Source organism: Calliphora vicina, chromosome 3, assembly GCF_958450345.1.
Source record: "Calliphora vicina chromosome 3, idCalVici1.1, whole genome shotgun sequence".
Lineage (NCBI taxonomy): Eukaryota > Metazoa > Arthropoda > Insecta > Diptera > Calliphoridae > Calliphora > Calliphora vicina.
Window position 1 is genome coordinate 78,232,734 of NC_088782.1, and position 20,971 is coordinate 78,253,704.

The 20,971-nt window shown below is 28.8% G+C and overlaps 1 protein-coding gene across 4 annotated transcripts in view; it reads right to left on the reverse strand.

Annotated features, from left to right (window-relative positions):
• Positions 1 to 20,971, reverse strand: part of siz (Brefeldin-resistant Arf-GEF family protein schizo) — a 95,549-nt gene that overhangs the window by 11,770 nt on the left and 62,808 nt on the right. For 3 of the 4 annotated variants that reach the window (XM_065505648.1, XM_065505651.1, XM_065505649.1), the window contains exons 2-3: positions 10,019 to 10,290; positions 9,705 to 9,957 (exon numbers count right to left, since the gene is read on the reverse strand). In XM_065505648.1, coding sequence (XP_065361720.1) covers positions 9,705 to 9,957; positions 10,019 to 10,290 — 525 coding nt within the window. Of the gene's footprint in view, positions 1 to 9,704; positions 9,958 to 10,018; positions 10,291 to 10,999; positions 11,053 to 20,971 lie in introns of those variants that run through there. The other variant, XM_065505650.1, reaches the window with a different exon arrangement.

A 20,971-nucleotide genomic window follows, 5' to 3' on the forward strand; every position in this document is an offset into this window, starting at 1 on the left:
AGGCACACTAGCAAGCTGTAAAGCGTATCATGAGGTATCTTAAAGGAACTATGAAATACAAACTACAATTTTCTAAGGATGAAAATGAATTCATCGAAGGATTCTCAGATGCAGATTGGGCTGGAGATGTAGATGAAAGAAAATCAACCTCGGGTTATGTTTTTAAGTTTCAATGTGGCTGTATTTCATGGAACTCTAAGAAACAGCAAACAACAGCGTTATCAACAACAGAAGCGGAATATATGGCTTTGGCAGCAGCTGGTCAAGAGGCGTTGTGGTTACAATCTTTGTTTAATGAACTTGGAAGACCATCATCAATTGTAATAAAATGTGATAACAAAAGTGCTATAAATTTGTCTCACAACAACACTTATCATGCTCGTTCAAAGCATATTGATATAAGACATCACTTTTTAAGAGAACTAGTTAATAATAAAAAGATCATTATTAACTATCTCAATACCGAGAATATGGCAGCAGACATCTTAACAAAATCCCTATCAAGTGTGAAGCATTTTCATTGCTGTGACCTGATGAATCTTGGCGTTCATTCTAGTGGGGGTGTTGAAGAATGAGAATGAACTTTGTTAATATTATAACTTGTTTTATATATTGTAAATTGAATCAATATAGTTTGTTTTAATTGTAATATTTATTTAGAAAATTAGAAAATAAATTTTCACTTTTTGACTGTCTTTCTAAATATACGTATCACATACTAACACTAAAAAAATTCTAAGAAGAAGTATAAGGAATTTATACTTTTTGTAATACTAACATTACATCAAATATTTCAAACGAAAAGAAACAAAAATTCTAAAATCGCATATGGCCAATATGTTCTAAAGGCTTCCGATAACGCCGATACTGGTATGGGTATTATAGACAAAAAACTAAAAAAATCTCATATTTGGGATTTTTCAAAACTTTTTTAGGAATTGCGAGATTCACGATAACAAATTTAAAAATTGGTTTTTATTTTTCGATTTTCAAAAGAAAAATCTATATACATAACTGTAAAATTTCATTAAAAAATATTCATAAATAAAAATTTAGTTTCAATTTGAAAATTTCAATTTGAAAAATATGCTGCTCCAGTGTGGTCGCCTTCGTTGAGTGATACCCAGTGGAGAAATATTCAAAGCTGTCAAAACGCAGCCTTAAGGACCGTCACAGGCTGCCTTCAAATAACCTCCGAACACCACCTTCACGAGGAAACCAAGGTTCTACCGGTCAAGGAACACAACGTCATGTTGACGAAACAGTTCCTTCTGGGATGTCATCGGAGGAGTCATCCAAACTTCAACATCACACAGTTGGAGTCTCCCCCGAGGCATGTCAGACAGGACCTTCGGAAATACGAGGAGAACATACAGATTTATGTGCAGGATCCATTTGATCGCCGCTCGTATATGACAGCTTTGAACGACATTCACAGAGACGCCATCAATTCCGCGGTAGCAGGATACCGTATGAATGTCGTACTTGGAGGTCGCCCACCACCGATAGCAGACGCCGAGAAAATTCTGCCGCGTGGAACAAGAGTCGTTCTGGCACAACTTAGATCAGGATGGAGCAACAGGCTTAATGCCTTTTGGTCCCGCATAGACCGTGCCGTCCTTAACTTATGCCCAGCATGTGGTCAGGGTCCTCATGACACCCTCCACATATTTAACTGTTCAGCCAACCCTACTTCACTCAGTCCAATGGATTTATGGACTCATCCTGTTGAAATAGCTCAATTTCTTGGACTTGAACAACATGCAGAAGCACCAGAACATCCAGATTGATTAATGTAAAACTGTTCATGCTGCTACAACAACAACACTGTCCAACAAATTGAGACTTTTTGATTGGAACAGAATAGCGACCCTATAATTCTGGCATGTTGAGTAGAGCATTTTTGTAGAATAAACTTATAGTCCAGTTGGTCTGAATTTTTTTTTACAGTGGGTCAAAGTTTTCATTTTTTGATCGAAGGGAGCAGTAACTAACTGAAAAAAATGTTGTAAGTTAATATCTGAGAGAATTCTAATGGTCAGAGTTATATTGTGGAATTTTATGGGGATCATTTTTGTGGAAAATCCTCTCCTTAGGGGTCAATTTGACCCTTTTTTCGAGAAAATTAAAAAAAGGTGCCAAAGATGTAGATAAAGCACTTTACGCTTAATTAGCAAAATTGTACGCCACCTTGGGTCTCACATTTTTTTAAAAAATCGCATATACATACATATGTAGATTATCACTTTTAAGTCAAGAGTTATTTAGGTTTATTTATTTACTTTTTTTAATTTTGTTCGATCTTTTTTTAGTTTTTTAGATATGTCGGGCCTACGGCGGTTCGAAATTGTTTTTATAAAATATCACCTATATTCGCGAAGTCCCTATATATTTTCATTTGTAGAAAACAATTTTCTTCGGGACTATATAAAATTTGTACATGATTCGAAAAGAGAACCTAATGCAAAAGCGTAGAAAGTAAAACTTGGCTCAGTTAAGTAGACCTAGTCGCCTCCAGACTTATCCAAACTTTGCCAATTAAAAAAAAAATTTTGGTTTGAGCAAAAATTCGAAAAAGGCAAAGCACCGATCCTCGAAAAAGCTCCATGCATGTATAGCCCCATATATCTTATTTAAACACGTACAAAGTTATTTTACTATCACACAGTAAATAACGTCGCCGTAGGGTGTTTTCTAAAAAACTCAGTTTTTGGAACACATTTTCCCCGTATTGGGAATTTTGGTATTTGAAAATAAAAAGTGTTAAATATTATAATTCCATTGCTTTAAGGACATTTGGATCTACACTATTTCCAAATTTTGTTATATCTTTAACCGTTAAAATTTTATATTTTTGTCATGGAAAATCCCAATATTAAAATTTTTTTAGTTTCTAAGGTAAATGAAGTCCTAAAAATTCATAAAATTATTTCATTTCACTAAACTGTTAATCTTCAAGTCCTAAGGTTTTCACCAATACCAACTACTTATACAAAAAGCTTATATTTGTTCATCAGGAGCTCCACAAACCTTGCTCCCTTTTGAAAAATTTTAACGTTTTTGTAGATCTTCTCTAGGACTATTTATATTTTAAATATCAGTTCATTCGGATCATAAATAGATTTTTGGCGATTTTTTTTAAAAATGTGAGACCCAAGTGGCGTGCAATTTTGCTAATTAAGCGTAAAGTGCTTTATCTACATCTTTGGTATCTTTGGTGACCCCCACTGAAATTTTCCGGCAAAAATTTTCGTCGAATATTTTAATCTTTAAATGTCCTTTTTGAAAGGACTTTTTTTCATTTTCTCGAAAAAAAGGGCCAAATTGACTCCTAAGGAGAGTAGCTAGTGGGTTAAGATCTTCCACAGTTTTTTCCAGTTTTCTTTAGTTTGTATGTATTTGACATTTTAGGGAAATTATAATTGAGAACATACTTTCTAATAATTGTACCTGGTTTGTTCTACCATGGAACGAAATTATGTATATTATATCGCATTATAAAATTTTTAACAAATAATAATAACAAGAAGTGAAACACTGTCAAAAAAACCTAAGTCGGTTGTCATAAAAAACCTAACTCTATAATTAGATTTTTCTGCTTTTTATTCCATAACTTGTGAAAAATTAAATTTATTTGTGTTTTTTTTTTCAGTTTTAAATTCAACCACCAAAAATTAAAAGTCAAAATAATTAAAAAAAAAATATTTTTCGTTTGTGCAAAATACACATGTTTCGGTTATTTTAATGGTTTATATTAAAGGCCTGCACAAGACAACATTTTGTAGAAAAATGTCTTACTTCAAAATTTGATGCTTTGTTTTGTTGTGTCGACGCGCACATCGTGTTGTTCAATGTCATCGCGCCGCAAAAACCATGTTGTACCATGTCATCGCGCCGCGAAAACCGTGTTGTGCCATGTCATGTCTATAACTATTGATGATGCTGTTGTTATGTGTGGTAGCTTGAATTGAATTGATGTTAACAAGTGTCGCATTGTTAGGCAGAATAAAATTGCATAGCAGAATGAAATTGTACATAACTGCTGAACTGTGAAAATCTGAGAACTATTATTATTTAGCATTATATTTTTTTTTTTTTAAATATTTAGAACAAATAATATAAGGATTTTTAAAAAATATAAATAATAAAGTGTAACACAGGAAAAAGAAATTCATAATTGGAATGAATTTTTTAATAAATATTATTAATCGAACATGAATTTTTTCCAAACTTTTTTCATTCAGAATAAGAACATGTTCATAAATATTATTAATTTGTACATGAAGGAAATTTTAAATTTTTTTACACAAATTTGTTGCTATTTTATAATAAATTGCATTATGTAGTTCAAATATTTTTGTATAATATCCCAATATTGGCCAATATTTCTAAATGTATAGAAAAGTCTGAAACGTATACATATTTTCTCATTGTATAGCTGAAAATCATAAAAAAATTAAATATTTTCCATGAAAAATTTCAAACATTTTTGAATAACATAAATATATACTAGAAAATTTAAATAATTTTGTTCAAGCCTTCTAGATTTTATTTGAAAACAAAAAATAGGAAAAAAAATTCTGTGAAGTTACGCAATAAATGCCCTACACTTTTTCTTCAAATCGTTGGGCAGTTGCTTTTGTTCCATTGGATCATTTTCGTAGATTTATATTTTTGTAGCAATTATGCCGCGAACGATTCAGAGACACTTCATTAAATTTAAACACGTTTTTACAACGAGTATAATAAACACGTTTGTCTTTAATATCATTAAATATATTATAAACTTCACCGTTAAGCATTTATACATTAATTTAATTTTCTTTAATTAAACACCGTCTAATAGGCCAATTGGCTTTGTTCATGAAGTTTTATTTTATTTAGCAATGTAATTATTAAATGTCCCGTTAATAATATTCGAGCGGTTGTACCTAAGTCAGGTAGTATTTAAAATATGTATGTGAAACACATTACATTTTTAATTCCATGAAAATTATTGGCATTTTATGGCTTATATTCCACGTATTCCTTTTTAAGTAATAATATAACAGGTAATATTACTAAATATTGTAAAATTTTCCAAAACAACATTGAAAAACCCATTGGTGTACTTTCGTATTTTTATTTTGACCTACTATATATTATAAATATAAATTTCAGTTGTATTTTTATAGTCAACTAGCTTGACTCGGTGCGCTTCGCTAGCCCTGTCGTAGTAAAAAAATATATAGCCTATTGACGCTTCCCAGTAAGGATCTATCTACGTTCCAAATTTCAATAAAATCGGTTCAGCCGTTTAGGCGTGATGCTCAAACAAATAAACAAACCAACAAACTTACAAAGACATTTATATATTAATATAGATTTTTTCTTATTGCACACAATAAATACTACAAGTGAATTGAAATCATCTCATACAAAAAAGGCCTAATACATGATTTAAATGACTTGAAATTATTTTCCATGTCATCCATGCATCTGTTAATTTTTTTAATGTTGTGTGTGTTATGATGTTGTTAAAATGATGCTGCGTTTGTTTTTTGTTTTGATATACATTGCCTTTGCGTGTTGCTGTTAAGTAGGTAAAAGAACATAACATGACATGACAAAAGCATCATGTGGCAATTGTCTTCGTGTTAAACAATGCAGCTTGTGCAGGTCTTTAGTTTATATGTATGTGTGGAAAAAAATAAAAGAATATTATGTGTCTGTGAAAAAAGTGTGTTAGAATTGCAATTTTATTGCAATTTTCAAGAAAAAGTTTTGAAGTCAAATCTCTCTCTCAAGTGTGTTGAGAAAGAAGTTGTTGTTGTAGAAAAATTGAGAGGCTTCCCTTCTTGTTATTCTTTGATTTTTAATTCTATTTATAAATTTCAAAATAATCAAAAAAACCTCCTGTAAAATTTGTGTTTTGTCGCTTACGATAATTTGGCGAAGGGCTCGACATGTGTTTTAAAATAACTATAGTACATTTTAACGTTAACATTATAATTTTGTCACTGTAAAAAACGCAAATAATTGATTGACTCTTTACGATTACATATTATGAAATCGCCCTTATTAAAATTACCCAAATATAGTGAACGGTTGTGCCATAATTCTACACTGTTTTTGCGAATGCTTGTTCCCAAATTTGGTTGAGCTGGAGACTTCGATAATTTCTTGTGAAGTAACACATTTCCATACTTTAATTACGTTCATTTTATTTATTTTGACAGTTTCATGTGAAGTAACACAATTCCATTGTTTAATTACGTTCATTTTATTTATTTTGATATTGATTCTACATTTTATAATAAAAACAATCCTTTATTTATTTTATTGAATAAGACTTGACTCTCTATTTTCTTTTTATATACATACATATCAATATTTATAGTATGTGAAAAAGTATAATTGAATATTTTACTTTGAAAGTGGAGTATGTCGAGTTTAAGACAAAAACTATATTTTATATATTTTATTCAAAAAAGTTTTACCTCCATATTCATAAAGAATTTATAAATTGTTTACGAATAAATGGCTATATGCATAAAAAAACCTTATTGTAGATTTAAAACACAATTTTGTTAACCAAAACTTTAGCTTTAAAAATCATTTATAAAAGTATTGTATTCATAAACGTTTGTTAAAGGCGCAATAACTAATGGACTGATTTTTGTCTAAGCTGGCAATGCTTCTCATTTATTCCCCCTTTTTTGTTGTTAGTTTTGCTTTCAATTAGGATAAAATATTCGTTAATTTTCTTTTTTCATTGATTGTTTTTAGTAATAATACATTTTTGAAGATAACAACTAATTTTTAGATAAAAAATGTATATCTGATTCTAGTAAATTTATATTATGCTAAAATGTACAAACTTTTTTATATAGTTTATTTCAATTATTATTAAAAGTATTCGAATGACGAATATTCTGTGATAATATAAACATCACTGTTTTATGATTTGTTTTATTAATTTATTTTTATTGACATTTTGTTAAATTTTAACAAAATTTAATGAATTTCTATGTGGAAACACATAGTTTTAATTCCGGAGTGGGTATATTAGATTCTGTGGACCTTCTTCCACAATGTTTACACATTTTATAATCATATGGCGTTGCAGGTTAAAAGTAAATGACAAAAATGCCAATCAAACTAACTTGTGAACCTCATGTTGTTCACTGCCGGAGGAATATCAAACAAAATCATATACTATTAAAATGGAACTTATTCGCCAGCGGAGTGAAAATTGTGTTTAGCAATTGCAATAGTATCGTATATTTTTCAAAATTTTTCTTCAAAATCCTCTTTTTTAAGATAAAAAGTAAAAATAATTCCTTAAAGTAGGTTTACTTTAAAATTTGTACATTTAAAAATTGTTTATCAAAGGTATTTTAAGCTATCAATCGTTTATGAATACAACTTTATGAACATTTTCCTATAATTGGTTTATAAACCTTTTTTAAATTTTTATGCATGGAGGAGAAAGGTCAATGAAAAAAATTAAAACAACTAAATTGTTCTCTTTTCACACATTTCAAACTACATGGTAAAACATTCACATGAATTAGGTTTTTGACAACAAACCTAGGTTTTTGGCTCTCAGTTACCTATCTAGTTGTTAATCTATGGCCTATACTTTTAAATAACTTACCCCCATTAACACGAAGTCTGGTTATGTTTTAAATTATAGTTATACTGACAGTTTTCATACAGAAATAATTTTAACCGACAGTATAACTGTTAGTTAACGCATAACCAGACTTCGTGTTAATGGGGGATACAAATATTTTTTTAAATATAATTTAATGCGAATGTAATTTTGAAAATTGGTATGTTTTTCAAGTAACGTATGCGCAACAAAACAGAACAGAGGTTTTTAAAAACATCAAAAGCGTGTCGCGACAGCTGGATGCTCGAAAAGTTAAGATGAATTTTATTTTCTTTTAAATAATCGTTGATGTTTCTTTTTATTTTTTAAGTTATTCACTTTGTGAACATATTTCTTAAAATATTAATTAGAATTGGCAGTCAAATCAAATTTCAAAAAATTCCAAATTTGTAATTTACAGCAGACAAATAATATTTTTAGGAAAACTTTATTTCTTTCCATAAAATTCACTTATCTTCCACGTATGTAATATGACAAAACAGAACGTAATTCAAATTGAGTCCTGATTTTTTTCTTTGGCCAGAGTCAACATTTTTGTTTTTATTTTTTCCGTATAAATTAACCCTTTGCGCCAAATTATCGTATGTTACAAAAACCAAATTTGATGCAAATCAACGCTTAAATATATAAAATTTATCAAAAGATCAATAACAATTTAAAAAAAATCTCATTTCTGTTACTCAAACTTCATTACTTCATTACTTCATACTTATCATATTATTTCCATAATTTGTCAAAAAATACTAACAATATGTTATTGTATGTAAATAAAAGAGAAAGTAACAGTTATTAAGAACAAGAACAAATGAATTGTTTATCTCACACCAAACCATTAAAAAACAACAAAAACGAATAAAGGTCACACCAAATCATTTAAATAAAAATCATTTTATAACTGTTATTTTCAGTGATTTATTTTTATAACAAAAATATAAATCACAATTTGGGTTTTTTGGTATATGGACGAGTTATTTTCGATCTCTGGTTATTATTATTAAATTTCTTTGCTTTGGCTGGAATAAAAACCAAATTTTAAATTCGATACAATAACCGATTTAGTAAATTAAATTTCACATACGATAAAATTAACTTAGTAATATTTCCATAAATATAGCGATTATCGGTATAATGGGGATTTGGGAAGGGATTTGCTTATCCTTCTAAAAACGTCACATTCCACATTCAAAACTGTTTTGCAAAATCAAACATGATTGGTTTTGAAATTATTCCTGTATATATGTTGTCTATCTATAATAAAATGTATTGTAAACCGTTACATGAAACCAGAAGAAGAAACAAAATCATCTACAAAATTCAGTCTTATAACATTTGATGTTGTGAAGTTCGTGTGAAGTATTTTTTTTATATATACTTTAAAGAATATTCTTTAGGTTTTATACTGAATTCATCAAGAAATTGTTTTCCTAATGAAATGGCTTGATTCAGCAGATATTCGATTAGGCACCTATATGTATAGATATTCAGTGAGGCATTACGGCATTAAGGCCTTTATAGGGCATATTTTTCCCGCTGACTGTGCCAGTAGTTTTTTGCAGTTCTTGCTCACCAAAGATTATGGTGAATGTGTTCCATCGGTTTCAAAGTGCGAGAGATGGTTTCAGTTCAGAAGTGGTAATTTTTACACGGAATAGATCGCAAAGACCAGCCAAAAAATATTGATCACCAAGAATTGGAGGCATTACTCCATGAAGATTGTTGTCAAACTCAGCAAGAGCTTGCAAAATCACTGGGATCTACTCAAGCAGCAATTTCAAAAGGTTTGCGAGCGGCAGAAATCTGACCTGATCATTACATGGAACCTATACCGAATGCAACTGATTCATTTAAAGCGAGCATTTGCCAAAAAAAAAATGCCCCGAATATGTGGCCAGACACGACAACGCTCGGCCACATGTTGCAATACCTGTTAAAAAGTTTTTTTTGAATAAATTTATATTGTACAAATGTTTCAACAAAAAAAGAGTGGATATCGGTGTTTCTTGTTAATGGGGATAAAAAAGAGTTTTAATTTAATTTCATAACTTACGCAGACTGTGTTCTGGATCGTTTCATTACTTCGCTGCCATTGCGAATTGTATTTTTTTTATTCGTGTTTTGTTGGTGCATTGAAGAAGGTGAAGTGCCTCCACTGCCTATTCCAGTACCAACGCCACTACCAGCTATAACAACCGCTCCTCCATGATGGTAATGATGTTGATGGTGACCATGAATATGATGATGGTGATTTTTATGATAACCATGATCATGGGTATTAATATGATGAGCATAATGTATTCCACCTAAAACAAATTAGTATCATATTAGTATTTCTTCCTAAAGACAAATTCATTAAAACTTTACCAGTGTGAAAATTTATGGGCAATTGATGCTGCTGTTGCTGTTGTTGATGGCACGATGCATAGTGCTGTGGATGTTGTTGGAAGACCACAGATGGCTGGTTGTCTGTTTGATACGGAATTGAATTGGTCGAATTCGTGGATGCTGACGAGGGAACATAGTGCTGTTGTAAATAAACATATCCTCCACTCTCAGAACCGGAGGTATTTGATCCCGGTATTCCAGCAATGCCATACTGAGCTGATCCACTACGTTCAATTGGCTTTTGGGGAAAACTAAAAAAAAAAAAAAACAATGTCTATCATTAAAATATTATTCAATAACAAAGGGTAGTGTGTTCCATGATTTATCATGACCGGAAATTAAATATTTTACTTTCAGAATGCTATCTAGAGTAATCGGACGGTTTCGTAAACCGAAACCACATATACATTTTTTAGAGCTTATAAATTTAAATTGATTGAATTTTTTAAATATTTGCAGTCGGCTTTTCAATGTAAGGAATTCAATCGTCCATTATTGAATTATTCGGTAATCATTTTCGATCCTTTTTCTGAGGATAGAGTGCTGTTATATAAATTTGTCGCTTTACTTTTTTAATCTTAGTCTTATTATTATTTTAAAATATTCACTTTTATTCAAAATTAAAACAACACGAGTCGCAGTTTCAGACGACATTGTTGCTAGTTACAATATAATTTGCTAATAGTAAATCCGTTAAATTTATTTTTACAATTTTAATGTTATTAACTAGTTTATGAACTTTGTATTTTTTGTGCAATTAAATAAAATTAGAGAGTTTTTATATAAAAAAGAACAAATTGAGGTAAAATAGTTATTTTGTTTTTACAAATTAGATTTAGCTATATAGTAAACAATCCAAATTAATCAGTTTAATACAGTAATATTCCAAACAACTAAATGAAATATGCACTTGTGAATATAAAATATAGGTTTAATTTATATGTACATATATGTATCTACCTTTCACCAATTATAAATCCAGATATACATATAATCATATTTGTTTATGTTTTAGACGATATTTAATTAAATTTCGATTTAAACATTTACACTTAAAATTTAGTTATGTACTCGAATTGTGTAAATTTGCAAAGTTACAACTTTTATCACATAATATGTTTCCTTCTTTAATATCTATGTTTGTATCTACATCAGTAGAATTTTTCTAAAAATTTAACGAACGCAACATTAATGTTCACGTAAGCACGGACTACGGCACACTAAACAGAGCTGAAGGCTTACTGTTACAATCTGTATTTATACATAAAACACATACACTTGCAAACACTAACAGCAACGTGTATTGGTAGACAGGATACCCATTGTTTTTTTTTTTTTTCAGAAATCTCTTCACACTCATATAAACACACACACACAACTTGTTCATTGGTAAAGTATCTGCAGAAAAGCAATTCAATGCTACATTTATGAAAGGATCGTATTAAAGGATAATAAAATATTGTGTACAGTGGAGCAATTGACGACAATTTCTAGTAGTTATTATACTGAAAATTTTGCAAAATGAAAAATATATTTTGTATGGATATAAGATTCATTCTCCCGACCTTTATACTAGGAAATATGTATGAATTTGGATATTTTATAATGTAAGACTACTTTTACATTCTTTCTAAGATTAATATCTCTGACATGAGTTTCATTCAGATGAGACCATTTTCAAAACTCCAATTTTAAACTTTATACAATTTTGTTAAAACGAAATCTCTTTACGAATTTCGAACCCTAAAGATTTCGGTAATAATTGAATATAAAAAAACAAATACGAAGATTTTACTGAAATCGGGAAACCTTAATCATTTCACTACCGAGGTCAAATATTAGACCGGTTCGACTCAGATTTACAAAATACCATAAAATATGTTTTTTTTTAATCTTTTCACAATGCAATAACAATGGTATACATGAGTCACCAATAAGTACTTCGTATTGTTGCTGGGTATGTGTATTCTTAAATATTAAATAAAATCACTCACATACAAATTATTTCAATTCCACTGTAAATATGTACATTTTAGCAAAAGAATTGAGGCTGTTTGCAACAAAAGATACAAAAACAACTTTCAATCAATTTAACCTGTAGATTGTTCAAAATAAAAAAATGGAAAAAAAACAGCCAGGTGCATTTCTGAAACGTAACAGGTAAGAAATGCCAAAAACACATGCATACACACATAAATATTTTCCGCATTTTTATTTTTCTGTTAAATGAGTTATTGGAGAGTTTACACATGTATGTAAGTACGCATTTAAGTATATCCTTCGAAATATATGTATATTATGTGTGTACACATACATATGGACGAATGTAAGTATCTACGTATATATAAATTAGACCTGCCATTAAAAAATTAATTTTTCTTGGAAATACTAATTTTGTTCTTCAGTATCTTCTAAATATCCAACTGATGTACAATTTGGAGCCAATGCTATAATGAGAACCCGTGCTGGAAATCGACTAAAAGTAGCATAATTGGAGAAAGAAAGGTACTGTACAAAAGTTTTGCAATTTTGGATAATATTTTTTTCATTCGAAAGAAATTTTATTTTATTGAGAAAATTATATATTAGCATTTTTTATATACTAAAAGCAAATCTATTTTATAAGGACCGGTCTAATGTACATAGATACTTACATATGGAAAAATGTATGTATAAATGTACAAAACATCTGCCTATACAAACTACTACACTTAAAGATATATTCTATGAATAATGTATTTAAAAAATAATATAACAGCTGGTCGATTTTTTAAGGACAAAGAAACAAATTGAATTGAAATACTTTCCATTCAACACTTCACACACAATTGGCCGCTAATTTATGTACAATGTTTGTTCATTTGGAATACACGTGATGTTTATAAATAAAATTGTTTATAATTAAAATAAAATATAAAAAAAAAACATCGGCACCTACAATGCAAAACATTAAAACGGTTAAAGGTGAGAGACAAACAACCGCTAAGAATTAGAAAATCTTAGGAAAAACATTTAGGAATAAGCATTAAGATCTTGTTTTTAGAATGCAGATCAAATATTGTTTAATGTTTTTTTAAATCTTTATAATCTAGGTCAGTTAAACCCAAGGCCAGTTAAACAATAATAAGAAAAGTTGATTAAATATATTATTCTATTACATATATTTTATATTAGTTAATACCAAATTGTGTGTTTTTTTTAAATATTCATTTCACTATTATTAATTTATATATTTCTTTTCTACATATAATTCGAAATCCACAATGATTTAGCTATGTTTGTTCGCCTGTCTGCTCGATAGTGCTTAGAGGGATATAATTTTTCATTAATATTTTCCGTTCAACTTTATTTGAGCTTGAACATAATTTGATTGATTTGATTCAAAAACAAGTAAGAGAGCTATATTCGGCTGTGCCGAATCTTATATACCCTTCACCAAATTATACTTAAAAATATTTTTTTTTAAATATTTTTATTTAAACAAAATCAAAATTTTTTTTTTAATGTTTTAAATTTTTTTTTCCAAATTGTTTTTTTAATTTTTTTAAAAAAAGTTTTTTCAAATTTTTTTTTAAATTTCTTTAATTAATTTTTTTGGAAAAAGAATTTATGAAAAAAAAAAAATTTTTAATGAAAAAAAATTCGGGTTAAAAAATATTTTTTTCCGATTTTGACCCATTATACAACTTACTATGGTCTTATATACGTCGTTGCAAAGGTCTTTGAAATATCTATCATTAGATATCCATATTGTCTATATTAATGACTTAGTAATCCAGATATAGCTCAAAAATTGTTCAAAAATCGAGGTTATCCTAGTTTTTTGCTTATATCTCAGCCATTTGTGGACCGATTTTCTCGATTTTAAATACCGACCGAGCCGGAAGAATTTCGGAGATATTGATGTATGAATCGTGTATGTAAGTTATTTGGGGGCTTCGGCTTCGGCTTCAAAACACAGACGGACATGGCTATATCGATTCCGCTATCTATATCGATATATATACTTTATGGGGTCGCAAATGAAAAATGTGGAAATTACAAACGGAATGACAAACTTATATATACCCTTGCCACTCATGGTGAAGGGTATAATAAGATTAATATTTTAATGATAGATCCCAAATCCGCGTGTTTTTGTATTTCGGAAAATATGAAGCGACGTTAAATGTAAAAGGCTTATGTGTAAAATTGGCTTAACTAAATGAGAACTATAAATATTATATGTTTGACAATCTAATTGTAACTAGTACTTAAAATTAGATTTTCTTTCATTTTTTTCATTTTTTTCATTTTGAATATTTATTAGGAAAGATTATTTCTGGAAGGTTGTGTACATTAGGCATATAACTAATTTTGGCGGAACTTTTGGCATATCACCATGTGATGGCCAATGTTGTATAAGTAATGAAAATCATTTTTTTAGATCATTTTGAATCAAAAACATCACGCACCAACACCAATTTCTAAAATAAACCAAACTTCTTTTTCTCTGAAAAATTATATAAATTATTTCATATTTTTTTTTTTGCAAAAATTATCTTTTAAAGTATGTCTTTTAAAATATATTGTGTTTTAAAATAATTGAAAATATTTCATGAAAAACTTTATTACGTTTGGTGCGTGAACTTTTTTAACAACCGCGAAAAAATAATACCGCGGTTTTTTATATTTTTTAATGCTCTATTCGACTATGCTATGCCAATTTGCATATTTGCAAAAATTGTCAATAGTTATATCCCTAATGTACATATTCATTAGTTTTCTTAGACTTTTTAGAATATTATCGGATTTATATTATGATATTCTAAACTTTTTTTTATATATGTACTAGGGTATTCAATCGATTAACCGATTAATTTTAGACGGTTAACTGTTCGAATAATTTGAAATTACCGATTAATTTGTGTCGATTAACCGAAAATCCTTTTTTTTGCACTTAAAAAATGCTTTTGTATTTATTTATCCGTTTCAATTCAAATACAAATTTCAAATTAAAATTAGATATTTTTTGAACATACTATAAACATGATTAGTGAGTTGTATAACAACTGACATATTTAATTAACATGTATTTGAAACTTTGTTTATATTTACATGTATAGACGAAACTTTTTTTGAAATGAGTCTTTTATCATAAATAAACGAAGCTGTTAAATTAATCATAATCTAAAACAATCCAAAAGGGAATATTCTTTATCATGCTTTTGAGAGTTTTTTCCAAGAAAAGTTTTATTAAATCTAAAGAAAAAAATCGTTTAAATTATATTCTTTTTATAAAAGATTATTTCAGAAGATCTCACTAAAACCCTAAAAAACTCACACATCGCTAATTTGCTGCAACAATGTCATAATTCAAAAAAAAGTCGTTTCGAGAAAAACGTCTTTGAATATTTTGACATTTTACTATTTCTTAAATAAATTTTCAACATATCATGCGATTTCAGAAATATAAATAGTAGATCTTAATATCTTTCTAATCTGTATTTAACCCAAATTTTTACTTATCAAATATACGAGAAAACGTGAATTTTAATTTTGATGTTTTCAACAAAAAAACACTCTCACACAAAAAATAATTGACTTCTTTGAAAACTGATAAAACTATATGAAAGATTATAGAACAGCACATATTTTGTATTACTCAGTTCAAAAAACACGGATTTTGAGTTATGACGTTGTTGCAGCAAGTAGGCGATATGTATACAAAAATGATCTCAAATACCTTATTTGCTGTTTTTTATGTTTTTGTACACAAAATTTGTTGTTGTATTTTCAATTTAAAATTAAAATAGAAATTATTCGGTTAATCGAATAATTTTAAATTAACCGATTATTAACCGAATAAATCTAAACCTCGATTAATTATTTGCTCGATTAACCGATTAAACCAGAAACCCGATTAATTGAATACCCTAATATGTACATACACTGATGGACAAAATTCACCGCCATTTCCTCTTTAGGATGTGTAAAGGATCGCCACGGTACGTATTTGTAAATTAGGTTAAGTTAAAAAGACTTGTTTTAACTGAAGTATAATTAAATTGAATTATTGTTTTTGTTGAAAAAATAAAATTTTGTGTTTCAATTATATTTATAACGTGGTAGTCCTTTAAACATTCTGAAGGGAAATGGCGGTGACTTTCGTCCATCAGTGTATATTTTTTTGCATTATAAAATTCCAATACAGACCGAAACCCAATTTTTGGCCGATAACTTGAGCGTTTCTATAGTTTTTTATTTACTGCAGATTTTAAAACTTGGTAACACGATTATAAATAATATGGCCTGCTTATATCTTGAACGACCTATCAGTTTGCAAATTATCATTTGATATACATATGTATGTATAACACAAACAAAAAATTATAAATACGAATGGATATTTTTTCTCTATTCTTATTGTATAAATAATTGACATTTGTTTAGCATTTTCGAATGTTTAATTTAAATGTTTACCGAGTTATGTATCGAACAAACCATATTAATGTAGATAAATTTGATTGTTTATATAAGATGTATGTTTGTATGTTAGTTATTTATATGTACATATGCCTCAATAGATACGGTTTATGATTGTAATTGATATGCAACAGGTGTTTGATAAAACAACAGGAAAATTAAAAAAATCAACAAAAACCTTCGGCCATAAATAGGTTTAGCGACGACATAATCGTTTATACTTTAGCCGACCTTATTGACTGACAGACTGACTTACTAACTATGTGGCAGCATACGGAAACATGAAACAAACAACAAACTTAATTGAATACCCATGAACTGAACTGAGGCATGAGCTCAATGTAATTTAAATCAAAGTTCAGTCGTACATGTACACAAACAAATCACACAGTATTCGTATATGTACAAACATATAACAAATATTATGTATAGACATACTCGCATCTATGTACATACCAGTACATTGTTAGTTCAAAAGTTAATAAGTAAATGGTTATTATCAGGGCAACCAAAAATATGTAATATCATACTTTTTTGCTATGCGCCGTATAAAAATACATATGAGTACATACATACCAAAAATGACACGCTCTCCATCGGATTTGTGAAACTGCATATAATAAAAATGTGGACAAGATAATTTCAAATCTTTTTTTTTTTTTTAAATCTCCATATAAAGTAGAAGCAATTAGATAAATTTATCCGGAACTTCCTGTTCCTCCTGATCACTAATTACTAATTACGACAAAATTCTTGAAGTATTAGATAGTTTAAAAGATGAGGGAAATCGATTGTAAAAGAAAACTACAAATCTAAAAGTAAAACAGATTTAGTTTTTATAGGAGCCAGTAGGGATTTATTTCAAATAATATTGAACAATTTTAAACTTGTGGTATTTTCTCAATGAACACAGTCTCGAAAATCGAAATGATGAATTCAGTATTTTTTACTTTTTATTTATTTTTTAATAAAATTTAGAATTTTAAACAAAAACAGACTATTTTTTATTGCATATTTTTGGTTGCCCTGATTATTACATACTATGTAGATATTTGCCATATTTTATTAACTTTTATTAAACACTACTACCGAAAAAAAAACAATTCAAATATCAAATAACACAGACCGTCCTCGTCATACACATGAAAATACTTAAAATTATAACTTAAATAGAAGCCCAGCAAAAACTTTGCTTACCTAGTAAGCCAGCAAGTATAATTGGAGCAAAGCGATAACTACTTATTATTTGACTGAAACACTACTTACCGTTGTTCGAGATTTTTAAAAAAATCAGGGGTCAAGCTTACAAATGTACTTACAATCAGTTGAGAAATAAGTAGTAAATTCACAACAAGAATATGTAGCTAAAAAAAAAACACAAAAAATATTGCCTTGTGTGGGAATCGAACAGTCACATTATTTGCTTGTGTTTGATAGTCAAGCTGCTAACTCACTGCTCCATGTACGAGTTATTTTATTGTAAGTTAACAATAGTTTTAACATCAACATATAAATGAATATGATATGAACAAAAAAGTTAATGGCTTTGACAGGTGGCGAACCACTAACCTTCCGTTTTCCAGTCAAACACACTAGATAGCTGTGCTAAATGCAAAAGTTCATTATCAGCCTGCATAAAAATAAGTACTTATTCTAGTAAATAAAATAATGTGCTGGGTAACCACCACTCCTTACAAAAGAAGGCATGAAATAACTAGTGGTCATTACAAAAATACACAAAATTTTTCCTGGGAAGCTAAGTTATTTATAAGACAAACAATAGTTCGTTTTAATTGTTATCCTTTCTAAAGGAGCATTTATTGATTCAAAAGTTACTAATTTTTAAATCAATATCCATAGATACGCTTTGCAAAACAAGATATATAAGTAGGGATGCCAGATTCAGATTCCCAAAAAGCTGGTCATTGGAGTTCAAAAAGCTGGGCAAACCAAAAAAAAAACTGGTCATTAAAAAATTACAGAAAATTTTGGTTTTGTGTAAATAATTTTTATTAAAATATATTTTTATCCACCGTTATCAACAAATATTAAAATATTCCGGGAATTCCCGAATTATTTTCACTCATTAAGAAGAATCAAATTCAATTTTATGTTAAATGAATTACACGGTGCTACGATGGAAAAAAACTTGGAAAACGAAGAAAGAAGTTATTCTGAAAAAACCGTTTTCAGTGACGTTCATCGACTTATCGACCTGTAGCTTAGTCAGTTTTTGTCCGACTTTAAATTTTTTAACGGGTTTGGAAAGAAAACTGATTACGCTTTAAAATGACGTGCATTTTTTGATACATTTTTAAGTTATAAGTATTGTTTTTGTTAAGAATCTCTAAAAGAAAAACAAAATTTATCAACTTTTTTGATTTTAGTAGCTATTCATTGCTTATTTTGATATGAAAGTTTATAAAAATTTATACCCACATATGTACAGTGTAAGAAAAAAATGTGTAAATGATGGTCATATATTTACACTTTGTGACACCATTTTTAAAGTGCAATGTTTATAAAGAAACGTTTTGTGTTTTTTTAAACAATATTTATTAAGGATATTTTAGGACTAAATAAATAAAATATTTCCTTAATTATACTCCAGTAATCTAAAAAAAATAACTGCAACCCATTTACACACTTTTGGCGCAGATTACTAAAGTAACTTTTTTAGTACTTCGAATAACCTGCTTTCGCGTCAATGGCAGCCTGAATTCTGGAGGGCATACTCTCCACCAGTTTGCGACACTCTTCTTGCATTATAGATCCCTAGATATCATGGGAGCGCTCCTAGAGCTGAGTTGTGTTTCTAAATGCATTTTGATAATTATAAACGCGACGTTTTAGAATTCGCACCAAATTCTCAATCTGATTTAAATTCTGAGATTGTGGGTGGAGTCAATCTAGCAATGTAATTTTGGCGGTTTTTCAAAAATTAAGCGTCTTTTTAGACTTATGTTTGTTGTCGTTATCTTGTAGTATCACAGTGTTTTCAATTTGTCCACGCCAATCATTCAGACTATCCACATTTGTTGTCTTGATAATGTCTATATACATTTCTGCATTCATATTACTACCAATTTTATGGAGTTTTCCTACACCTTTTGCAGAAAAACAACCACAAAATGGCAATATTCCACCACCATATTTCATAGTCGTCATAAAATCACGGTCTTTTAATGGCGCATTTCGTTTTTGGTAGTCATATTTTGGTCCATCAGTTCTAAAATGGTTAATTTTCGATTCATCTGTACAGATAACTTTTTCCCAATCATCAAAGGTCCATTTCTTAAAAAAATTTACAAATGTTAGTCGAAGAGACTTGTGTCTTTCAGTTAAACGAGGTTTTTTAACAATCTTTATTGCATAAAAACCACATCTTTTGATTTCTCTAAGAGATGCACGTTTTGAAATCTTAATTTGGTAGCATGAAGATAGTTTTGGTTGTACCTCACGGGGACTATTTTCTTCTCCTGATGCAACTAGACGTTATACAGTGAGACCATCTTTTAACAATAGAATTGAATTCCGTCCACAAATTGGTGCTGGAAAAGCCAAACCACATATATTCGCTATGTTCTCAACAGATTAAAAGAAATATTGAATTTGGTGGATATTTTTCGATGGGAGATACCATTTTTCAGCTGCTCGGTAACAGAATTTGCAACTTCGGTGATAATCTTCTTCATATTCAATATTCCTTAAAGAATTGTAAATTGTTAACTAGTAACATGTTTTAACTAACTGTCATTAATGAAATTGATTAAAATTGTTCTTTTTCTAAATAATAATAACAAGTTTATTTAACTTTAAAGAAAATGCGACAAAATTGTGTAATTCAGTTTTTAACTTTTTGATATCCTGGTATTTAAATGCCATTACTTGAAATTAATTTTTTTGTATTGCTATACTTCACTAATCATGATCTTCATATTGTGTAAAAAATATTGTCAGATTGGTAAATGTTGAGCATAAAAATTCAAATTATAGATATTTCCAAATTTATTTACACATTTGTGTCTCGTACTGTATATAGAAAATTTAGTTCTTAACAAAACATGGTTTTAATTATTCAAATCGGGTGAAAATTCTAAAAGTTATTCAACTTTTAATTAACACCATTTTTAGTATTTTCTCCCCCAGCGCATATAAATAAAAATAAACAAAAAACTGAAGAAAAAAAAATATTTGTAAAATTTTGAATTTACAAGGTAAATTTTTTCGAACTTTTTTCAAAAAAGTTTAATAACTTTTGCAAATATAAACCGATTTTAACAAGTAATATCACACTGTGCAAAAAAGAATAGGTTTTCATAGAAAAAAATTAAATTAACTATTGTTGAATATGAAAAATTACGAAAAAAAATAAGCGAAACTTTTTATAAAAACTTACGCAATTTTTTTTGATATACATTTTATGCATACATTTTATGAAAGCTTAATTCTGTGTCTATCCATAAT